Here is a 20,709-nt window from a genome sequence, read left to right as displayed (position 1 = left end):
GATCATTCAATTATTCAATTCATTTATTATTCTCTGAAAATGGAATGTTGTTGATGGGGAATTCAACATTGAATCACTTCTACTTCTTCATAAGTATCCATACGATATTTTTTATTTCGCCTAGATTCTATCAACAGACTACTTATCTAGACTTTTTTTGTGAAATATTCATATTTATGCCGGTTTGAAACTTCTATTATTTAGTTTTGTAATGTTTCATCATTCATTTAGATCATTATCTGATGGGTGAGGTGAAATTGGAGTATACAATATATTTTTTCCTTCCATTTTTTATTATCCTCACAATTCCTTCCACAAAATTAATTTATATTTTGAATACACTATTCACTAATTTATTGTATATTATTTATTACTTTGTTCTGTGGAACCGGTAATAAACTCTCCACGTATTTATATGGTTAAATCTTCTCATAGAATGTAACGTTTGGTATTCACTAAAATTTCACTATATTCTAATAGGTGTTTGCCATTTCGTTGACACTGTTCGTTATTGAATCAACTTCATCACAAATAAATTAACATGAATATTTAGACTATTGAAAAGCTGTTCATAGAGCTGTGATAGAAAGTTTGATTTGTGAACAAAATTCTAATAAAACCCATTAAATTACTACGTAGTTTCTCGATATAATTTTCCAGGCTTTAAATTTCCTCAATATCAACAAGTAGTATTGAGGTAAATTCCTGAAATTGTATCAAAAATTGATGTTCTGAAAATGGAATATTCGTTATGAGGAAGTTTTTGACACAACCAATTTGACGGATTTCAAAATATTTTTGTGATTAGGTTAGGTTTCAACAGGTCGATCTTTGACAAGAGTAAGATAAGGACTGACCATTGACAAAGCGGAAAGTAATAGGACGTACATCACCAAGAACCACGCCTAGCTGTTGGCTAGAACCATTAGTCTTAAGTCAAAAATTAATTCTTTTTGAATACAAATAACTTGCTAATATAATAAGTGGTGTGTAACTGTGTCACAACTAATACTTACAGGTTACGTTGGTTGCGAGGTTACTCATTAAACATCAACCTGGAGGGATGTACGCAATCTTTTATAAATTCCATGTCATTAGTTAAGGAGAAAATCCCTTTAACCAAATCAGCCATCTTGAACAATTGGCAATTTCAAGATTACAATAATCAAATAATACCCGACCAGATCAGGAGAAATTATGGCAATAAGTCCGAAGCAATATTAAAAGGTTTTGTAAACTAGTATAAGACTTCATTTATCTTATCAATTTGTTTTATTTTGTTCTATACTGCAACAATATGTTACCAGCAAAATAATTCATAATGTGTTTAGCAGTCTCGTAACTGAGTACAATCATAGAGAGGTTCAGGCATCGAGAAGAGGATATCTTCGTAAACAACCTCGTTCCAAGCATTTTCCGTGGAGTAACTGTACATAAATGTGTGGATAGTCTCCTTGTCATCATATTTAAATCTGTTGAACAACAATGCATAGCAATAACTCTACCTCTCTCTCCAAACTCTAATCTGGTTAGCAATTGGAAGAAAAATATTTTTGTAAACATGAACAACATCAAACGTAGATATAGTTATAATAGCTTGCTTCAAATATAGTTAACATGTTGCCAAAAAATCAAGGTTGATATACGTACACTTTTAACGTCCCTGAGAATATATTGAATCATATTTTTCATATATGATAGATTTCCCTCTTATCGTTATGTAGAAGTGAATAAGCAATCAAAATCGTTTGTATGGATAAATCCATGCATCCATCAATGGGGATTTTCAAATATTCTCAGTTTACTAAACTGATTGTACGCTTATCGATTCCTGCGGAAAGACAAACTAGAAAATTCACTTATACATGTTTTATTGGAGCCGAGCCAGAAGTATTCATAAATAAATTTCCTGCAGTGCACCAACAGCTCTCTACTTTTGAAAAATTTACGATTCATTCTCGTGGATACATACACTCGAAGCGCGGAACATCTTCAATAATGTTATGGAGGCATGTAGACGTCGGAATTACTGTAAAATTTAGTTGACCTCTCTCGTGCGGTCAACTAAATAATACTAGAAATTTATGCGGTAGTAAAAGAGTGTATTTTGTATAATTTTTTTCAACTTCAACTCCAATTTACATAGCCAAAAAAGAACCATCATATCGTAAATGATGTCCGACGACGACAATTGAGACCGAGTGATCAGAAGAGCTAAAATAATGATATAAAATATAATATTTCTGGTGACTATTTTTTAGATATTTTTCGCTAATCACGTGTCTTTCCTGGCTGGAATTAAGTTTATGTGGTAACTAAAATACAATACAAAATGGTTCGTGCTAGTGGATAAATTTGAGTGGACGAAAGGGTGGATAAGGATGTGGCCATATTATTCCGTGTCGTCGATCATTTTACTGATGGCCGAGTTCACCAGGGTAACCATAAAACACCTAAGAGAGGAGGACTGAGATTCAGGATCTAATGGCAATAGGAGAATAGTCGAATTTTTTGGAAAGTTCTTGATAAGTTATTGTTAATATCCTGATTCGATGGTACGAATCAGGTATCGGACTTATAGTTACATCTGAGTTGATGTGAACAGTGTAGGCAGTACCTGAGGATGTTCGGCATATAATTCAAGAGCGTATCAAGAGAGTGTTTGGGTGAAGAAAGTAGAAGTTTCCTCTATATCTAATTACGAAATTGATATATGTTTCACACTTATGACGTAGTTTAGAAGGAAGACCTCCTCTGAACCTTCCCTAAATAGCCTTGACGAGACTGATAGCCCATCCAATTTTGTAATAGATGTCTCACGCTATGCGTAATTCTATGGTTGAAAATAATGGCTGGAGTTTCTTGTATATTTGATGTCACCCATCACTTCCGCCACCAATTCGAGAATTTTGGGGAAGAGCGGAGTTTCATAAATCATGTATCGAAGTTATAACATTTTTACTATGGTATAAAACAGGTGGGTACCTCCAATCCAATCAAGTCCGACATACTATGCCTGGGCGAAAACTATCTAGATATCAATGCAACTTGCAGTCAAGCAGTGTTATCCGTTTATTGTTTGAGAAAATGGAATCGATTGATACCATTATGCTGCGTATCTAAGGCATGGGTTTATTTTACATAGTACAAGGTGATTCCATTTTCAAAATGTTAGCTTAATCAAAATGAGATTTTAGGATTAAAATATCAAACAATTTGTCAAATGACACTGCAAATGTTTCCTATTGAGTTTTGTTGGATAATAAAATACAGTTAGTACTAAGTCACTGAAAAACTATTTTTTAAAACCGGTTAACGGAGAGAACCTATGATTCATGATAAATAGTTATCAAACGCAGAACAAATCCGTCCCAGATTCTGGAAAAACTGGTGATAATATCTACACGTTGAGACATTATCACTCTGTTAATATTATCAGTTCTCAATACTGTTTTTTCCTAGTAATTCTTCTTCATTGACGTATGAGGATTTCTGAAAATATATAGCAGAATACCGAAGCAAACAAGCAATTCGAAACAACAGAGGTTCAGAAATAATGGATGTTTGATATTGTCACAAACCTTTTTCATTCGTGTTAATCGAATCGCATTCTTATCGATAAGAAAAAAAAGTGACGATTATTGATCATGCATTTACTATTTATACCGCATTATCATTGAACGTAAAATAAATATTGAATTGTTAAACGTTGAAAGAATATTGATTCTAAGATGATGATAACTACACCAAGTCATTCATTTCAATTATTTTGAATAATTGAATAAAAATATTTTCTTCTCCTCGTGTATATTGGCAACACTAACGCGTTACCAATGAGATTGAAGGTAACTACTACAGCTTGAACTTGTCCGCTGTTATAGTTTGTGATACAGAAATTCCGTGAATGGAGTGTGTGTAGATCTTCCAATATGACCCGATGACAGAGTTAGCAGTTGGTCAAGAACGTCTTCAAGGAGCCAGAATATCGTAGCTGTGATTGAATTTGTTTCTTTAATATTGAGGATGTAATCCACAAGGATTGTGTACCATAAATCAAACGGTGACTGAAGCCTTGTACATGGTTACAGTTACTACTTGGTATAGATTTGACTGAAGTAAACTTCTCGGTAACACTTACAGATGTTTATGATTGCCAGAGGTTGCAAGAACATTAGAGCAAGTACACCAGGGTGGTGAATGGATAACTTCGACTTTGACAACTAATCGAAACTTCAAAGAAAAACTTAGATAAAACTTATATTTCACATTAGTTGACAGATATTTGAACAGAAAATGATTTAGCCAATTAGCCACTCGCATGGGATAGAAAAGAAGGGATAATGGACTAAGTGTGTTGTTATGATTTATTGGCTGACACATTCACTTTGTTATATCCACCATCTCATTGTATGTTCCTCTTTTAACATCCTTTTCTCACAAATTTTCTCAGCACCTCCGTTAATTTTTTTTTCTTGAATGATTTTTACACCCCTTATGCTCCTTTTCTTCCTAACTACTCTAATCTTCCATCTGATGTTTCACGGTATATTCTTTCTTTTTACATTCGCAACTTATGTTTCAATTTTTTCTCATATCGCTTGATTCATTCGTTTATTTTTACTCCCACTATCTAAAGTTCCGTTTTTACCAATCTATGGTTTGTTATTATCTTCCCAGTTATTCTTGCCTACTTTTTCTACTATGAATGAAAGAAATGTAGCTTTCGGTGTCCAAATGAGTTTTCTATTACCATCTCATTGCTAATGCAAACATTTTCTATCCCATTCTTGTTCATTATTTCTTCTCATTTTCCTATCATGCATCTGAGATATTGACATTCGTCGATTTCTTTTCAGGCATTCCTATCTGTGTTCCTTCCAAATCTCATTTTTCTCATATTATCCTCGGTAATACTATCTACAAATTAGTTAATTTTCTATCCAAGTCTTTAATTATTATAGCTTTTTGACCCTCCTTTCTTTCTGAGTAGTTTAAATGGTGTTCGTTCTGTATCCTCGTAGTTTTTCTTCCTTTGTTTTTGTTTAACTGATTTTCAATATATCTATTCGTTTCCATTTTATTTCTATTTTCTTTTGCCTCATGTCATCACAATTCATCATTATACCGTTCAATCTATTGGATTATGGTTAAGCGCCAACAAATCTTTTTATTGGGGAGAATTACTTTCCTTGTTCTATTTGTTATAGTTTTGAGTTGGTCCTGGATTCATTTTTGCATTTTGCTTTCCACTTTACTATTTATAGGATTCTGGTATCTTCCTCAATTTGGCTTCTGTGGGTATTTCTTAGTCTGCCTCTGTCTCTTGGTCATAGAGATATCTCTTGTGTTATCCTCTTCGCCATTTCTGTAGATTTGCTTCTCATGATGTGTGCTGCACAATTCAGTCTTTGTGCTTTCTTATACAATATTTTCTCCTCCCATTTCTTATTATGTTTCTTTATTTTTTCCAATATATTCTCTATATCTCCTGTAGTAATTAGTCCGAGTACAGTTCTCAGCATTTTTCTCTCGATGACCTTCAGATCTTCTTATTCCTTTTTATTCATGAATTTTAATTTCGTATGAAATGACGTAATGACGTACGAAATTACTGATGTTATCGATATTTTCTATATTTTTATCTTGTTTTTCATGCTAATATTTTTGCTTTTGAATGAATGTCCGATATTCTTTTTGAAGTCTCTTTCTTATTCTTTCTTTAGACGCGTCTCTCAATATTAATGCTGGATAATTGAACGAGGATACAGTTTGAAATACGTATTTCTGTGTCCTTAAATGGTCCATTCTTCTTTCGTCTTGTCTGGTTTTTTCATGTATTTGATTTGTTCTTGGTTTATTTCTAGACCGACTTTTCCTGCTTCTGTTTCCAGTTTATTGATTGCTTCTATTAGTTCTTCTCTTGCTCCATGTACCTATGCCAATTCTTTCTTCTACTTTGCGTTTTTGGTAAGTTTTGAGAGAAAAAAAAAACATTTCTTTTATTATTGTTTACTTAATTTAAGATGCTAATACTTAATTCTCTTTTAACTATTCACCTACTTATATCGTTCATATTATTAATGCAATCAATTACAATATACTACTACTTATTCTAATAATACTACTTAATCTAAAGTCCGTATCTATTTTCTACTCTGCCTTTCGCTCTTGCTTCTGTTCGGTGCTTTTTCCTTGTTTTTTTTTCAATGTACTATTTTGTTCTGCAGCTCTTCCCCACTTTCATACAATTTCAGTCTCTATTTATTATCAACACTTACCTCTTTCTTCACTCTATTTACGTTTTTATCTAGATTCTGATTTATAATACAATTGATGGATAAATAAATATATAAATAATTTTGTTTATTATAATCTAAAGTTCTTGATTCGTTTGGTTCTATATTTTTTTCTTTGTTATTTTTTGCATAAAAGCTATAGGAAATTTGTTGGTGAACTTACCTTTTGTTTTTCAGTTACTCCATAAAGCACACATCAGTGCAATAAATTGATAAAGGGAATAGTGATAGTGAATGATTCTATTGACCTTGTCATTGAGCTCAAATTTCTTAGCAGAATCCTGATCTTGCAAAATTGTGGTTACTACACAAACCATAGAATAATAATAATTTATAATGTGTTTCTTTATTGAAATAGCATATTCTATTGACAATATTCAAATTCAATCATATTGTAACTATTATAAAACATGAATTTGATATATATTTTTTTCTGTTTCAGCTACCTCCAGTCAACGAGCGTACTTTTTAAACGCAATGCTGCTGACACTTTGCTCTATTTCGGTATACATGTCTTCTTTATCTTTGAGATAATTTTTCAGTCATTTACACAATGTGACGACGTTGATCGTTTACGAAAATAAAAACGCCAAAGACACTGAAATTGTGAGTAAGAGAGTTTTTTGATTATTCGCTTTGAACATTCCCTTTGTAAATTTTCAGTTTGTTCCTTTCATCAGTGTAGTTTCATATGGCACTAAATTGTTTCCATTGTAACATTTTTTCTATGTGAGAACGTACGAAATCATTTTTTCCAAACAACATAAAAAATAAACACAAACTGTTCATTAAATAAAAACTTTAATTGGAATACTATCATACAATATGTCATCATTTTCAGTTCTATAACCTCTTTATATTGAGACAACGATTATATAAGCCATGTTTTTAGCTATTTTCACATTTTTTAGTTTTATTGGTGGAAGAAAATTCGACATAATGAATAATTCTTTGAAAAAATCGTTTGTGAATATTTCAAAAGAATTCAAAGAATCTTTCACTGCACAAACAACGATTTTATAAGGCGGTCTAATTTAAAAATTTCATGGAACCTATCAAAAACTTATTTTTGGAATTATATTGTAATCGGCTTCCGGAACTAGGTCACTAGACTTACAAGAAAAAGTACACGTAGTTATTTTTTTATCTAAATTGATATATTTTAAGGAAAGAAACGGATACAATTTGCCTCTTTGGCATCCAATTTTTTGTCACAATTTAACAATTAGTCCATCCATTATTACGTTACGCAGATAATACGTTGGTCATAATACATTATAATAAAAATATAATGAATGGAGTGAAACTATTTACTATTTATAAACCACGTATTTTTTTACCGATAACATCAAAAACATTAACATTTCATGATGTATGCACTTCATCTAAAAGACCTATGATGTTATTAAATGAAAAAACAACAAAGCATTACAGCAAATGTTCAAAAGTATTTCCCACAGATTCTATACTAAACTACAAAACGCGATACAAGCTACAACGCGAATGCGTTTTTCGAACCCACAGATCGTGTTTGATAAACCAAACCTTATCAAACAGAAATATTTCTGGTGACCTGGGAGGCCAAGCTGTTTATGAGAAGTAACTTTATTCTATTGTTAGAGAGTTGTATTTAGTTGTGCCAAAGGAATGTCTTCCATGAATTCAGGGGATTTATGTAAAGGAAAATGTGAATATCTTTCTCATTTTCACAATTTCAATGAGCCCAATGTGAATTTTTGTTTAGCCAATAAAGCACATCAAAAGTATTTACCATATTATTGTTAAGAAAGCGGCTTCCTGCCTCCATATAATTTAATAAAATTATAGACAATATCCACATTAGGGAAATAAAATCCAATCAATACGATTTAGTCTTTGAACCGAATTAATTTTGTTCTTTAGTCTTCATGTACTTTTGGTTTCCGTTCCGTTTTCATCAGCTATTTTTTATAAAATATGGTGGTTTAAACCAATATATACATGGAAATCAAAATAGTATCTCACAAGATTTAGGTGTGTTGTATAAGAGGCACCATGTCAGCTACCTGACGACGTTAGATAAACTGACCTGAGCATTTTTCTAACATATCCATCAGAAACAAGCAGTATGTAAATTTATTCGTCTCAAATCGATGTAAACGGCATTGTAGATACTTATATCTATTATTTTTCAATTGATATTTGTCGATAGTGGATACTGTTGAATTACTGTTATCAATTATATGACTATCTCTTGACAATTTTTATCAACAGGAATGTAGGCACTTTTTATTTTCATAATTCAGTAGAGTAGAAACACCACTAAATGTTTTTGATGTTATGGTTGAAAATATAATAAAAGGTATGTCATATGTTTATATTCAAAATAGAATAACACGCAATTTTTAATAAGTGATAGATACCTATCTCATTCTCACAATCACCTTTTATCCACAATTTGTGACTTACCATCCAAAAGTGATAAAGAAAACTTTATCATGCAAGTGAGTAAACGAAAAATTACAATCTTAAATCGTCTCATTAAACTTATGTAATAATTATATTCTCGTCAATAATAATGAACATTTTGTTATTTACTACATTCTTAGACTATTTAACACAAATTAACAAAACATTCTTTCCAAGAATACTTTGAAATAGTATCCATGATAACTCAAGTCTGCGTAATGTCTACAACGAAAACTTTTTGGAACGACAGCAAACCATGAAAGGCAACGCTTTTCAAAACTAAGAGAATTCCTTGGCATTCCATGAAGTTTTTGGTTTGAGTCATAAATATCTTGTTTGAGTTGAGTTTATAATAGAAATTTCTATTTCATCATTATTCTCGCTTTTTGTTTTCCGATTCATCAATTTTAAATTATACAGTGCTGGCCAAAGCTACGATAAAGTGGCTACTCACATTTCTTCTAGTCAGATCACGTTATCACTATCCTGTGGTATCACAGTAGAAGAAACAAAAGTGACTGACGTAAATTTTGAGCCCGCGGTCATACCAATTACAGCTCCCGTATATTATATTTCACTTTAGGTACGGCTCTTCAGCTATTAATAGCAGATAATAGTGATAAAGTAAATTCATCAGAGAGTAAGTAGAAAGACCACAATGATACTGATCCGTCTTGTGAATCGGATAGTGTCAGTAAGATTTCTTCTTTGATACAACATCCTTGTACGTACCATACTTCGTGGAAAAGATAAGCTCAAACGATTATCGTTAAGCCCAAGGTCACCAAGTCGAAAGGAACATAGACGTTAGACCTGGAGCTACAAGCCACAAGCATATGTAAGAATGAATTAGATATCTTTATGTTGCTTTTCGTCTTCCATTACGGATGATATGGTAAATCTATACCAATGTTGAAATTATAATAAAATCTGTATATACAAGAATATATTTGCTACTCAGAGATCATCAATTGCTATTAAGACTAGAGCTTATATTGGGATTCTCACGTTAACTGAAGTTATAGAGGTTAACCATTTGCTATCAAAGGAGATATTTGCTACTACTTCAAACTAGCCCGCACGATTCTATTACACAAATTTTGACGTAGTAGGTCCAGCTTGACTCTTGAGAACAAAGAAAGAAAAGCTGCTGGTTGCGTAATATCACAGACATGAGAAACATTTGTGTCATATGGCCGCTAGCAAAGGGAATTATGACAAAAGTAGTTGCTACAAGTGCATTACCAAACACAAACATTATGAGGCATACCAATGTCAAAAAATTTATAGTTTTTCACCAAGATGTTAACTTTTCATTGATTCTATGTATGAATATATACTTTTCGATTTTTTCTCAAAGCATTTTGATTTATTTGGATGGGATTCATAAAAAAGCTGATTATGTTATAAATGAGTGATTGAATTGATAATAAGATTACATTTGTGTTGATGAATTATTTTAATTCGAGTGCAGTCGCGTTATTTCGTGATACGAATTAACATAAAAAATTCAGATTATAATTATTTCTCTCTAGACTATATTTGAAGGCAAAAATTTATTGCAGTAGTTGAATAAATATATAATTTATTAGAAAATATAAAACAGACGATCAAAAAAATCAGAATGTGAAATTATATAATGTGCTTTTAAAACTAATAACAAAAAAATAAATCTTATGTAAATTTCGACAGTGTACCAAGCAGAATACTGCTGATTAATATGTTCAAACAATTGACTTATTGGAGTCAGATTATCAATTTTTCTACTTCCTCCTCTGGCGAAAAATTCAGCAGCAGTTCCATCACTACTCCAAAAGTTAAACGTATGTAAATGATGACTTCTGAGGACACCTGTAAAAAACACCAATAAACGTATTTATTTTAACATAATCTGTGGAAAGAGGATTCCGTTCGCATATATGCATCTTTTTTAGTTTTTGATTTGCCAATAATTTCATCGGTGCAAAATAATTTCCAGCAATCCCAAATTGTGGTGGCAATTTCAGCAATTGATCAAACCAACTCTGTTATAATATTTCCTTGTGCTGTTTTCAATTTCAGCCCATATGATCTACGTTTTAGCCATTCTTACCAACCATTATTGTTACTCTACCAGCCATATTGGCAAAATTCAAAATTTCTAATTTGACTGTTCACTATCGGTATTTTCATTTACATGATTTGAAGGAGCTTCGTCAAAATCACTATCCCAATCCACTGCTTCTTCACAACTAGAAATTTCCTCAAACCATTTTAGCTGCTCTGCCATTTTAGAATCCATATTCTCTAAATAAAACCATACGGAAAGAAGATATATGGAAATAAAACCCGAATAGTAATAACATAACTTATTTCACGATACTTCGCGCTGGAGAATTTGGTCGCGTTGTTAGAATATTTCTAACAAAAGATAATACGTTAATGATCGAGTATTAGATTTAATCTAACCAAAATCAGCACCTCACTGCGGACAACGCTGAACTGAAAGGCGTTGTACGTACTCATGGTTAACACTGGACTTGAGACACTTAACTGCGGCAGATCCATATTGCAAAATTTTTGGAAGACATTTTTAGGATAATCATAAGCTGTTAAATTTTTGCTAACAACGCCACCGCTCCATGTTTATTGTAAAATGATATAAAAGAAATTATTACTTCATTAAACTACTAAACAGCGTAGTCGGAACGACGATGTTTAACAATAAGCGTTGAAAAATGATATTTGTGTTTTAGGGTTAAAATGCTCTCTGGTTTTGTAGTGCAATATATTATTGGATCCATCCCTGTATTGTAATCATTTTATGTAATTTATATGAAAATCATGTATTTAAACATCCTCTTTGTTTCGTAGTCTCTTTGATCTGTTAATGAAACATCCAACTAATACATATTCAAAGCTCATGAAAAATTCAATTACAAAAAAAGATTCACAAATTTTGATATACGATGACTTAACATCAAATGTACTTTGATTACCAAAAGCTTTGTGTAATAATAATAACAATAATACATAGATTAACAATTTGAACAGTTGGTATTTCCTTTTGTTTCGAATGCTAAATGATTTTTTATTGAGGTCGATAAATCAGGTGGTTTAGAAAAAAAATGGGGTTAAGGAAAATTTTTCAAAGGAATACTAAAGCAGAGAGATATTCCTTTGTACTGAAAATATGATTTACGTATAATGACTTCTAGCATTTCCATGTTCATAACGACTATCAAAGAGAAAATATATTTTCTTATATTCTTTGGTGAACAGTATTTCTTATAACATAGAATAGAAACGTGTCAAGTTATTGATCCATATTTAATAAGAAAAATTTTGTGTCCTTATGCTAGTTACTTGTGTAATTTTCACAGTGATTCAATCAAGAAAAACTGAAGATTTGATTTCGTACTTCAAAATTTCGCAATTTTGTATATATCTACATCCTTGAATGTTTAAAACAATCATACTTACTACTAGTCGTCATCCTTTTGAAGGCAAATAATGTTAATGTTCCTTTTCTATGCGTATGTTCACTTTCAACTTAACTGATTAAAGACGCTTCACATGGTGCATGCAATTTCATGCAGGGTCAAAATATTGCATAGATGAATATTGCATCCTGCTTAATATTCTGCAACTCTCTTTTCATTGCTTTATGGCTTCCACTAACATAATTTCTATCAGTAAAAGAAAACTATGTAAGTAACGAAGTGAATAAGTCATCAGTGAATCGCTGTCAACAATTATACAGCTACTGTGTTATTTTTGGAGCCTGATAGACAGGTTGGTTGTTAAGCCAAAAGATTTCTCACTAAAATTGCAACTAGCACACAATAAAAATGACACCAAACCGATAATAAAAGTGTGAGATCTTGCATAAATTATTCAACAGCTGAACTTCATCTGCGTATGTTTTTAATCAAGAAATATTGCGCCTTTCATTACATGTTGTATTGCATCATGTCCAGCGGCATTTAGCTGAACTTCATCTGCGTATGCTTTTGATCAAGAAATAATACGTCTTGCATTGCTTTGCACATTGTCTTGCATCATGTCAAGCGACCTTAACTATATTATTCAATGTGCTTCAGATTAAGTTACATTCTATATCATAATTACAAATATTTAATTTTCAATATGAAAGTGGATACCTTTGATTTCATAACGCAAAGGACATAAAACTTGATCGTATAATTTTTATCATAGTTATAAGAAGAGAGAATTAATGTATACATAGAATATGTTATAGTGTAATTGATTGCATACCGTTTTGAAATATTCAAATTTGATACTCCAATTTGGGTCTTTGTGTGTAATAATTGATGTTTTAGTTCTCCAATTTACAATTGCAAAAGTTCATAAGCTGCATCGTTGTTGTTATTCATATCATAAATTTTATTATAATATTGAAATGTTTTCAATAAATTGGAAAATAAGCTATAGACGACAAAGTTAATATTATAGTCTAACATGACAACCTGACTAATGCATCGAGAAGCATTTACGCACATCCGCGATTTGTTATATCTTGATTGAATAGGAATTTAAATTAATGACAATCAGTATGAAAAATAAGATGAACTCCAAAAAATGATTTCAATTTCTTATAGCAAAATGTGAGAATAGTTAGCCTAACTTAGAAATTATATTTAAATAATCTTATCCACAGATTTAGAATTGTCGTTTATTCAAGAATAAATCTTATAGAACTTACAAATTATGAACAAATAAAATTATTCCACCAATGGTATTTTACCATCTCAGTAGTGTGCTGCTAGTGTGCTTTACCATTTTATTTACTGAGAAAAGGTATTTTAGCAAAAAAGTCATTTCGTTTTGCACATAAAAACACTACATTTGTCACAAAAATCAACAAACGAGCATTTGAAACAACCTACAACGTCAGGTTTTGTGATTCGTCAATACACCTCCCTATAACCAGTGAAATATTTGTTACCGTCGTCCATATATCAGTGATTTTGAATCCTCATCCAAAGTTGGAAGCTTAGTTGGGTTTTCATTAGAACATTTTTGATTTCATCAATGCTGTTATTTCATTTTCAACGGACTTTCCTTTCTCTGATTTTTTGCGGCCTTTTTGTCTTTATTTTCAACTGTCATCTGTGTGATTAATATTTCTATTGCTTGCTCTTTCCTCGAATGGAATCATCGTTAGTACAAGCAATCGGAACAGGCGATATAATATCTGGTGTATTTTAAGGGGCACATTTCATCGAACTAGTTCCGTTTGCTTCTGAGGCGCAGGTTAGTTGGATTTTTGGTACAATTTCACTCACAGATCTTCAACAATAGCAAGGTTGTTGATTTTCATCAGCTGAAACTTCAGAACTACCGGCAGCATTCAATTCTTAAACGAAAAAGTGATGGTAGAATCGAAGTTTTCTTGAAATTAAATCAATAATCAGAGTATTTTTTTAGAAAACCAGTATTAGCAGCTATTATTTGGATGATGTTGTACATAGATGAAATCCAATTTTTTAAAAAATTCTCATCAAGTTTATTTATAACATAGCTCAATACTAGACTATACAGGGAGTCCCCCGACGAGTTGAAACTATCTGTATATAGCAAAATACTTATAGTAAAATAATGAAAATTTCTACGTTTCTACATTTAATATCTGGATAACGGTGAGGTTTAGGTATAGGAAAGTATACACGAATTTGCCTTACGTTTTACACCTGAATGCATCAAAATAGAAAAAACGGGGTGGTTCTATTTGAAAAAATGAGAAATTTCATATTTTTGAAGTTTGAATACTTTGTATACACACCTTGTATAAAATAAAAAATTTTTTAACGTAGATTCAAATATTTCTAACCTCGGTCAGATTTTTCACAAGAAAATTAATAACTCAAAAAGTATGTATTTTTCGGAAATTATATTAAAATTTTACGTAGATTTCAAAAATGTATCAATATACAGTGTGTTCTATTAAAAATAACAGAGTTACAGTCGATTTCCGGTAGAACCGGAAGTTGGCCATCTCTGAAAATACTTCAGTTATAAAGACCGTATATGAAAACCCATACGTAGGAATTTTCATGATTTTACTATAAGTATTTTAACATAAATATATAGTTTTAACTCATAGTGGGACACCCCGTATACTAACGGAACCCTTTCTGTAGCCTGTCCTATTTTCGATTTAAAACAAAGGAACATAAAATCTTTATCTGAGAGCTAGGAGAACGTAAATAAACAAATTCACAGAAAACTCGAATACCCTTCAAACTCACTTTTCGAAACTCATAACAAACAGGACTGTGGACAGTTGTCTTTTCAAATATAGTCTCATTTATATGGTCTTTGATGACCACAATTATGAAAAATACGATTTCTTCCGAAAATTGAAGAAAATTGGCCTTCGTTATGATAATTCAACATTTGTACTTAATAATGAATGATATCTTTTACATACTTAATAATAATTGATAATATCTCAAAACAGCACATTTTCTTTAAAAAAATTTTTACTGAGCTTTTAATTCTTATAAATGTAACTGGAGAAAGTTTCCTACAAAGGAAAAGAATGTTCATTATCGCGTCCAAAACTGATACCCATTGAAGTAGTGGTTTGATTTCTATTTTTTATTTATTCCTAATCCGAAAGTCGGCATGGAAATGAGTTCGTTTCTTCGTGGTGTACTGTTGATATTCAACTATCGGAAATCTTCAAAATAGTATTTGTAGAACTGCACTAGAATGCTTTCTTTCCGCAGCTAAGCCACACCGTTATTGATATTATCGGTGTTGAAATGAAGAGTGATTTACTAGTTTTGGTAACGACGAATTAATTTTTCTGTCTACAGTTAGCTATATAGCTGTATAGTTAGCCAATCGTTGGATGTGATAACTAAGAAAGACATCTGGCTCTTTTTTTGCTCTCTTTTTGATGTTGTCCGTCGACTTTGATATATTTATGGCTGATGAAGAAATATTTGTGGAGTTTTAAGTTTTCATAGAAGCCATCGATACCGTATTCATGTATTCCATTTTTATCCAATGCAGTTATCAAACCATTCAGTTAGCTTATTGGTTGCACTTCTTATTAACTCCCGAATATTTTATAGTATTTATCATGGATTCATGTGAAGTTAAAGTCTGGAGCTTCCGAAGATAGAAACTCTGTAAGTTTGTCAGGTTGGGTGGTAACTGGAGTCACTTTTTTAGACTCTACCTAATAAAACTCTCATAAACATTACTTTATTCTAGAAACTAGTATTTAGAGAATGCATGTCGTTCTAACTTGATATATTTGAAACGACAATGAAAAATGTCAGTAAGAAACCCAATTTAATGAAACTTGGTATCATGGCCCTCTAGCTCTAGTACAAAAAGTAATTACGCTATTAAAAGAATAAAAAAATTCTACATCTTCCAATTTGAGAGGTTGTTTATTAGAAAACTTGAATACTTGTATTGCTTTATGTATTGCTTTATGATATTGAATATCAAACATTTTTCACACCAATAAAATTTATATACTATCGGTTCCTCTGGATGTAGACGATAAGTGAACGTTGTTTTTCGACTGGTTAATTTGCATATACCGGAAAAAGTTTTTGAATGCTTCGTATTTAAGTAACTTCTGCAATTGTAAATGGATAACTACATCTACAATATAATGTGAAGTATCGAATCATCTGACTCAGAAATATGTTTACAAAGATATTGTAATAGTCCTTGAACACCGAACCTTTATCACCAATATCACTTTTGACCATTATCATCACTGTACCTGGTTTTTTGGACATATCATATTTTTGCTGCTTGTTTTGAACTTTTTTTTTGATTTTACGATAAATGTTTATCAACTATTAACTATAATAGAAGAATTAATAGAAGAAAAACATAGCTTGAAAAACTCAAGAGACGGATGAAATGATTCGATATACAACAAAATTATGGTTGGCCGAAAAAACCTTTTTTATTGCGAAGGTGAAATAGTACATATCAAAAAAGAAGAAATGGAGAATAATGAGATTTGGTTGCTATTTTCTTATCGCGTATAGGCACTAAAGAGTGTGAATTTTGCGATTTTTGAATCAAACGCTTTCTTTTCTATCAGTTGATATTATCATTGTCCATGAAAGTATAACCAAAACATTGAAATTTTCATTATATTACAACTTCATAACATAATCAATTCATCCCAATTTTTATATGATCTCACCATTTTTCAGTTTGTTATATTTCCATTAAAGTGGAACTTCTATGATTTTGTGGCCAGATACTTTGGGATATATTTTTCAACGTCCTTGTCTTTGTCCATCTTGTTTCTCTAACGAATTTTTACCGAAACAAATGACAGTCAGATGGTACAATATCAAGGTTATGTTGTGGGTACAATAAATTTTCCTAGCCAAATTTAGTCAATACTTACCATTGTCTTAGTGTGAGACAAGATCCGTTTTATTGACCAACTACAGGATTTGCTCCTGTAATCTGGTTAATTGTTGACAATATAGTACTAAATCAACTATTGTACTAAGCTGCAGAATTTTATAGTATATAATTTCCTTCCATTCGCACCACATAAACAGAGGATAATTATTATCGCTGGCTTCTAAATTTTTCTCACTACACCATGCTTCTCTTGAGAAATGGCCACATTACAATGAATTTGACAAATTATCACAGATTTCGTCATAGTTTATTGAATTTTGTGCAGTCAATGAATTAATATATACAGCTTTTTTAACTGATCATAAACTCTTTAGTGATAGTATGCAATCACAAAATATCACCGACTTCTTCAGTGAGAGGCTGCCCGGAGTGAAACAAATCTTCCACGATCAAATTTCCACCAAGGAAACGTTGGAGCTAGTTACGCACAAGCCATTAACTACAACCTCTTCACTCTAAACAGCAAACAACCAATTTCCTAAGTATTTGTGTTGAGTTAGAGCCTTTTTGAGGGTAAACACCCTTATTTAGAACAACTTTTTGAATGAAGCTTTGTTTATTGTCCTGCGAATTTGCCTCCTACAAGATTTAATATCATGAGATTTTTCTATCTGTAACTGAAGAGATGCTTTTTCATAAAAACTGTTAGCTTTTGTACTGGTAACATGCTTATAACTATATCGTTTATATTACTGATTTCCAGTCCCACCTCTTGAAGAACAATTACCAATGATTATTCACCCATAGATTTGTTTTATGGAAATATTTAGGAGTATCTAAATAAATGTCGATAGACAAAACAAGGGAGGAAGTCAGGTGTAGTCCTGGGAATGTGGAGATATCAACTGATTTTGAAATGTAACCAACACAACAATAAAGCTCATTGGTAGTTGTATATTGAGCAGTATATAAAATCATGTAATAATGGAACAGTCCATGAGAGAATCATATTTCACTGTAACTGAATCTTTAAATAGGATTTTCTTTCACTTGGTACATTGGATTGATTTCAACCTTTATATACATGTGAAAAACCAATGACAACACATTATTTCGATTATTTTTCAAAGCTTTTCCATATATTCCCAGTTTTTTCATCTTTGCTACTATAACTTTGAAGTAAAATAATTATTTCGGCCTGGCCTCTTACCTATAGGTCGCTTGACATGATGTCATACAACATGCAATGCAATGCAAGATGCAAATTCCCGCATTTGCAACATTATCGATTTGAGGCCGCTTCACATGAGGCAAGACAACGTGCAAACAATTGCATGCAATTTCTTGAAAGAGCAGAATATTGCATAGGCGAATATTACACGCTGTTCAACATTAAGCGTGTCTCTTACTACTGCATCTTAGTAGCCACTAATCAAAATTCCATAAGAAGAAGAGAACAATTTCTTAACCTCAAACTTTATTTCATATTTTGTGGTCAGTTTATAGGCTTCTGCCTTGCTTTTGGAGTCTGATGGGTAGAAAAGAGCACCTAGACGATGGTGGACCAAGCCCAGATAGAATGAGGAAAACATAAATTTATCTATAGAATTCAATTAGCTGAATTTTATCAACGTATACTTTTCATCAGGAAATATTGCGTCTTGCATTGCAATTGCACGTTGTCTTGCATCATCTAAAGCAACCTTTAGTGTCATTTTTATTGCGTGCAAGCTGCAATTCTGTTCATCACGCTCCAAAAGCGAGGTAGCAGCAGATATAATTATTGACAGCAAATCACTGACCACTTTTTTCTTGTTGTGTTACTTAGCTCTGTTATTTTAAACCGGCCGCAGAATATTAAATAAAATTTGACGTTGGGAATTTGTTCAATATACCAAGGCCAATTGCGTACAATGTCTTGCAATATCAAAATATTGCACAGACGAATATTGCACTTCGCTTGACATTATGCAAGTCTGTTGCCATCACGTCATGGCTGCCCCTAATCAAAATTCCATAAGTAAATATAAACAATTATCAAATCTCAAAGTTTATTCAATATTTTGTGAACGGTTAAAAAATGAGAATAACAATACTAGGTATAGTGGATAAGAAAAATTGCATCACTCGCTATATTTACATCAACTGCTTTGCTTTTTTAGTCTTATTGACAGAAAAGAGCATCTAGGCAATGGTGAAACAAGCTCTGGAATTAGATGAGAATACAAGCAAAAATTATTTGACAATGGATGAAGAAACTAACTAAGAAATCATTGATGGGCGACATAATATCAGCAGATTAGAAACACATTTCACTCTAGAGAAAATTGCAACTTGACATAATAAAAATAGCACTAAACCGATAATGTTGCAAGTCTTTTGCGTTGCATTGCATTATGTGAAACGGCCTTATGAACTGGAAAGAATAGTTCTATGGAGTGGATAATAATTTTTGTTGTAAGTTAAAAGTAGGATGAATGGGAAAAGATGTTTCTCGAAGAGTTTTGTGCAACTTTAAAATCCTATCTAATGATAACTATGACATAGATGAACAGGTAATAAATTATTCGACATACAACAACTTCAGTCTATAGAAGTGTAAAAATATGTGACAGAAAGAGGATTTCAAAACTCATCAGTAATTGAATGTTAGCGTATTTATAACAAATAAACGGGACACATACATTTTAGAATGTTATCATCAAGTAAATTATTTCTTAATATAACGTAACATTATTCATAAACGATAAATTTTAAGCGCCTCAATTATTTATAATGAAAAGTTATACTCTTTTTGCAGGGTTCAATTTTCTGCAAATGGGAATAATGTATTATAAAGAGCCGCTATATATAAAGAAATAATTTACGTTATAAAAGAGATAGAGGAAGTCTTATTTTCAAAAGAAGTGCCTAAAAATGGAATGAAATATTAAGTTATCCTCGGTTATTTTGTTCTACTCGTAGCAGTAATTCGAAACAAGCAACTATGTTAATGTTTCATTTCTGTCATTATCTTTCGGTACATATCGCTATAGAATAATTTAGCAAAAGGTTGCAAATATGTCAAGGTATGAATTGTATTTTCAAAATATGTTCAAAACGATATGCAAACATGACTTTTGAAATTTTAAGCACTGACTGTATTTTGTAAATTGGATAGATGTATAATGATTCTTATAAAATATCTTTAAATCAATTATTAAAATGTCCTTAAACTAGTCTTTTTTATAATTATAACTTCATACTTTATCATATTAATTTAGCTCTATTTTGGCATTTAGTGCTTAAAACTGTAAATTTGGCATTAAAATCAAATTTGATTCGTTAAACTGAAGAAATCCATAGTATTCATTATTTCAAATAGTGATCATAGCCATTTTTTTTGTTCATAGAGTGTGCAGAATTTATAATGGATTAAATTGTTTATGTTCTTATTTCAGATAATTATGAAAAATAGTCATATATGTTGATTGTACGAATTCGAAACATTAATTTGTACATACAGAGTATTCTTTATTTTCATGAAATAATCCGTATATTATTATATCGAAATCGATTTCTACGATCTAATCATATGCCCTCAAAAATATTAGATGAATCTGTA

General features: G+C 31.5%; 1 protein-coding gene across 1 annotated transcript in view; it reads left to right on the top strand.

Moving 5' to 3' along the window:
• LOC130890767 (uncharacterized) overlaps positions 1-19,340 on the top strand; it is a 661,979-nt gene extending 642,639 nt beyond the window's left edge. The window contains exon 6 of the mRNA XM_057795070.1: positions 6,739-19,340. Within this exon, the coding sequence (XP_057651053.1) occupies positions 6,739-6,830 (92 nt within the window). The 3' untranslated portion in view covers positions 6,831-19,340. The remainder of the gene's footprint in view (positions 1-6,738) is intronic.
• Positions 19,341-20,709: the final 1,369 nt, after the last annotated feature.

The sequence above is a fragment of the Diorhabda carinulata genome, chromosome 2, assembly GCF_026250575.1.
Source record: "Diorhabda carinulata isolate Delta chromosome 2, icDioCari1.1, whole genome shotgun sequence".
NCBI lineage: Eukaryota > Metazoa > Arthropoda > Insecta > Coleoptera > Chrysomelidae > Diorhabda > Diorhabda carinulata.
Note: the sequence above shows the minus strand (reverse complement) of the source record. Positions and strands in the feature narration are given on the sequence as shown.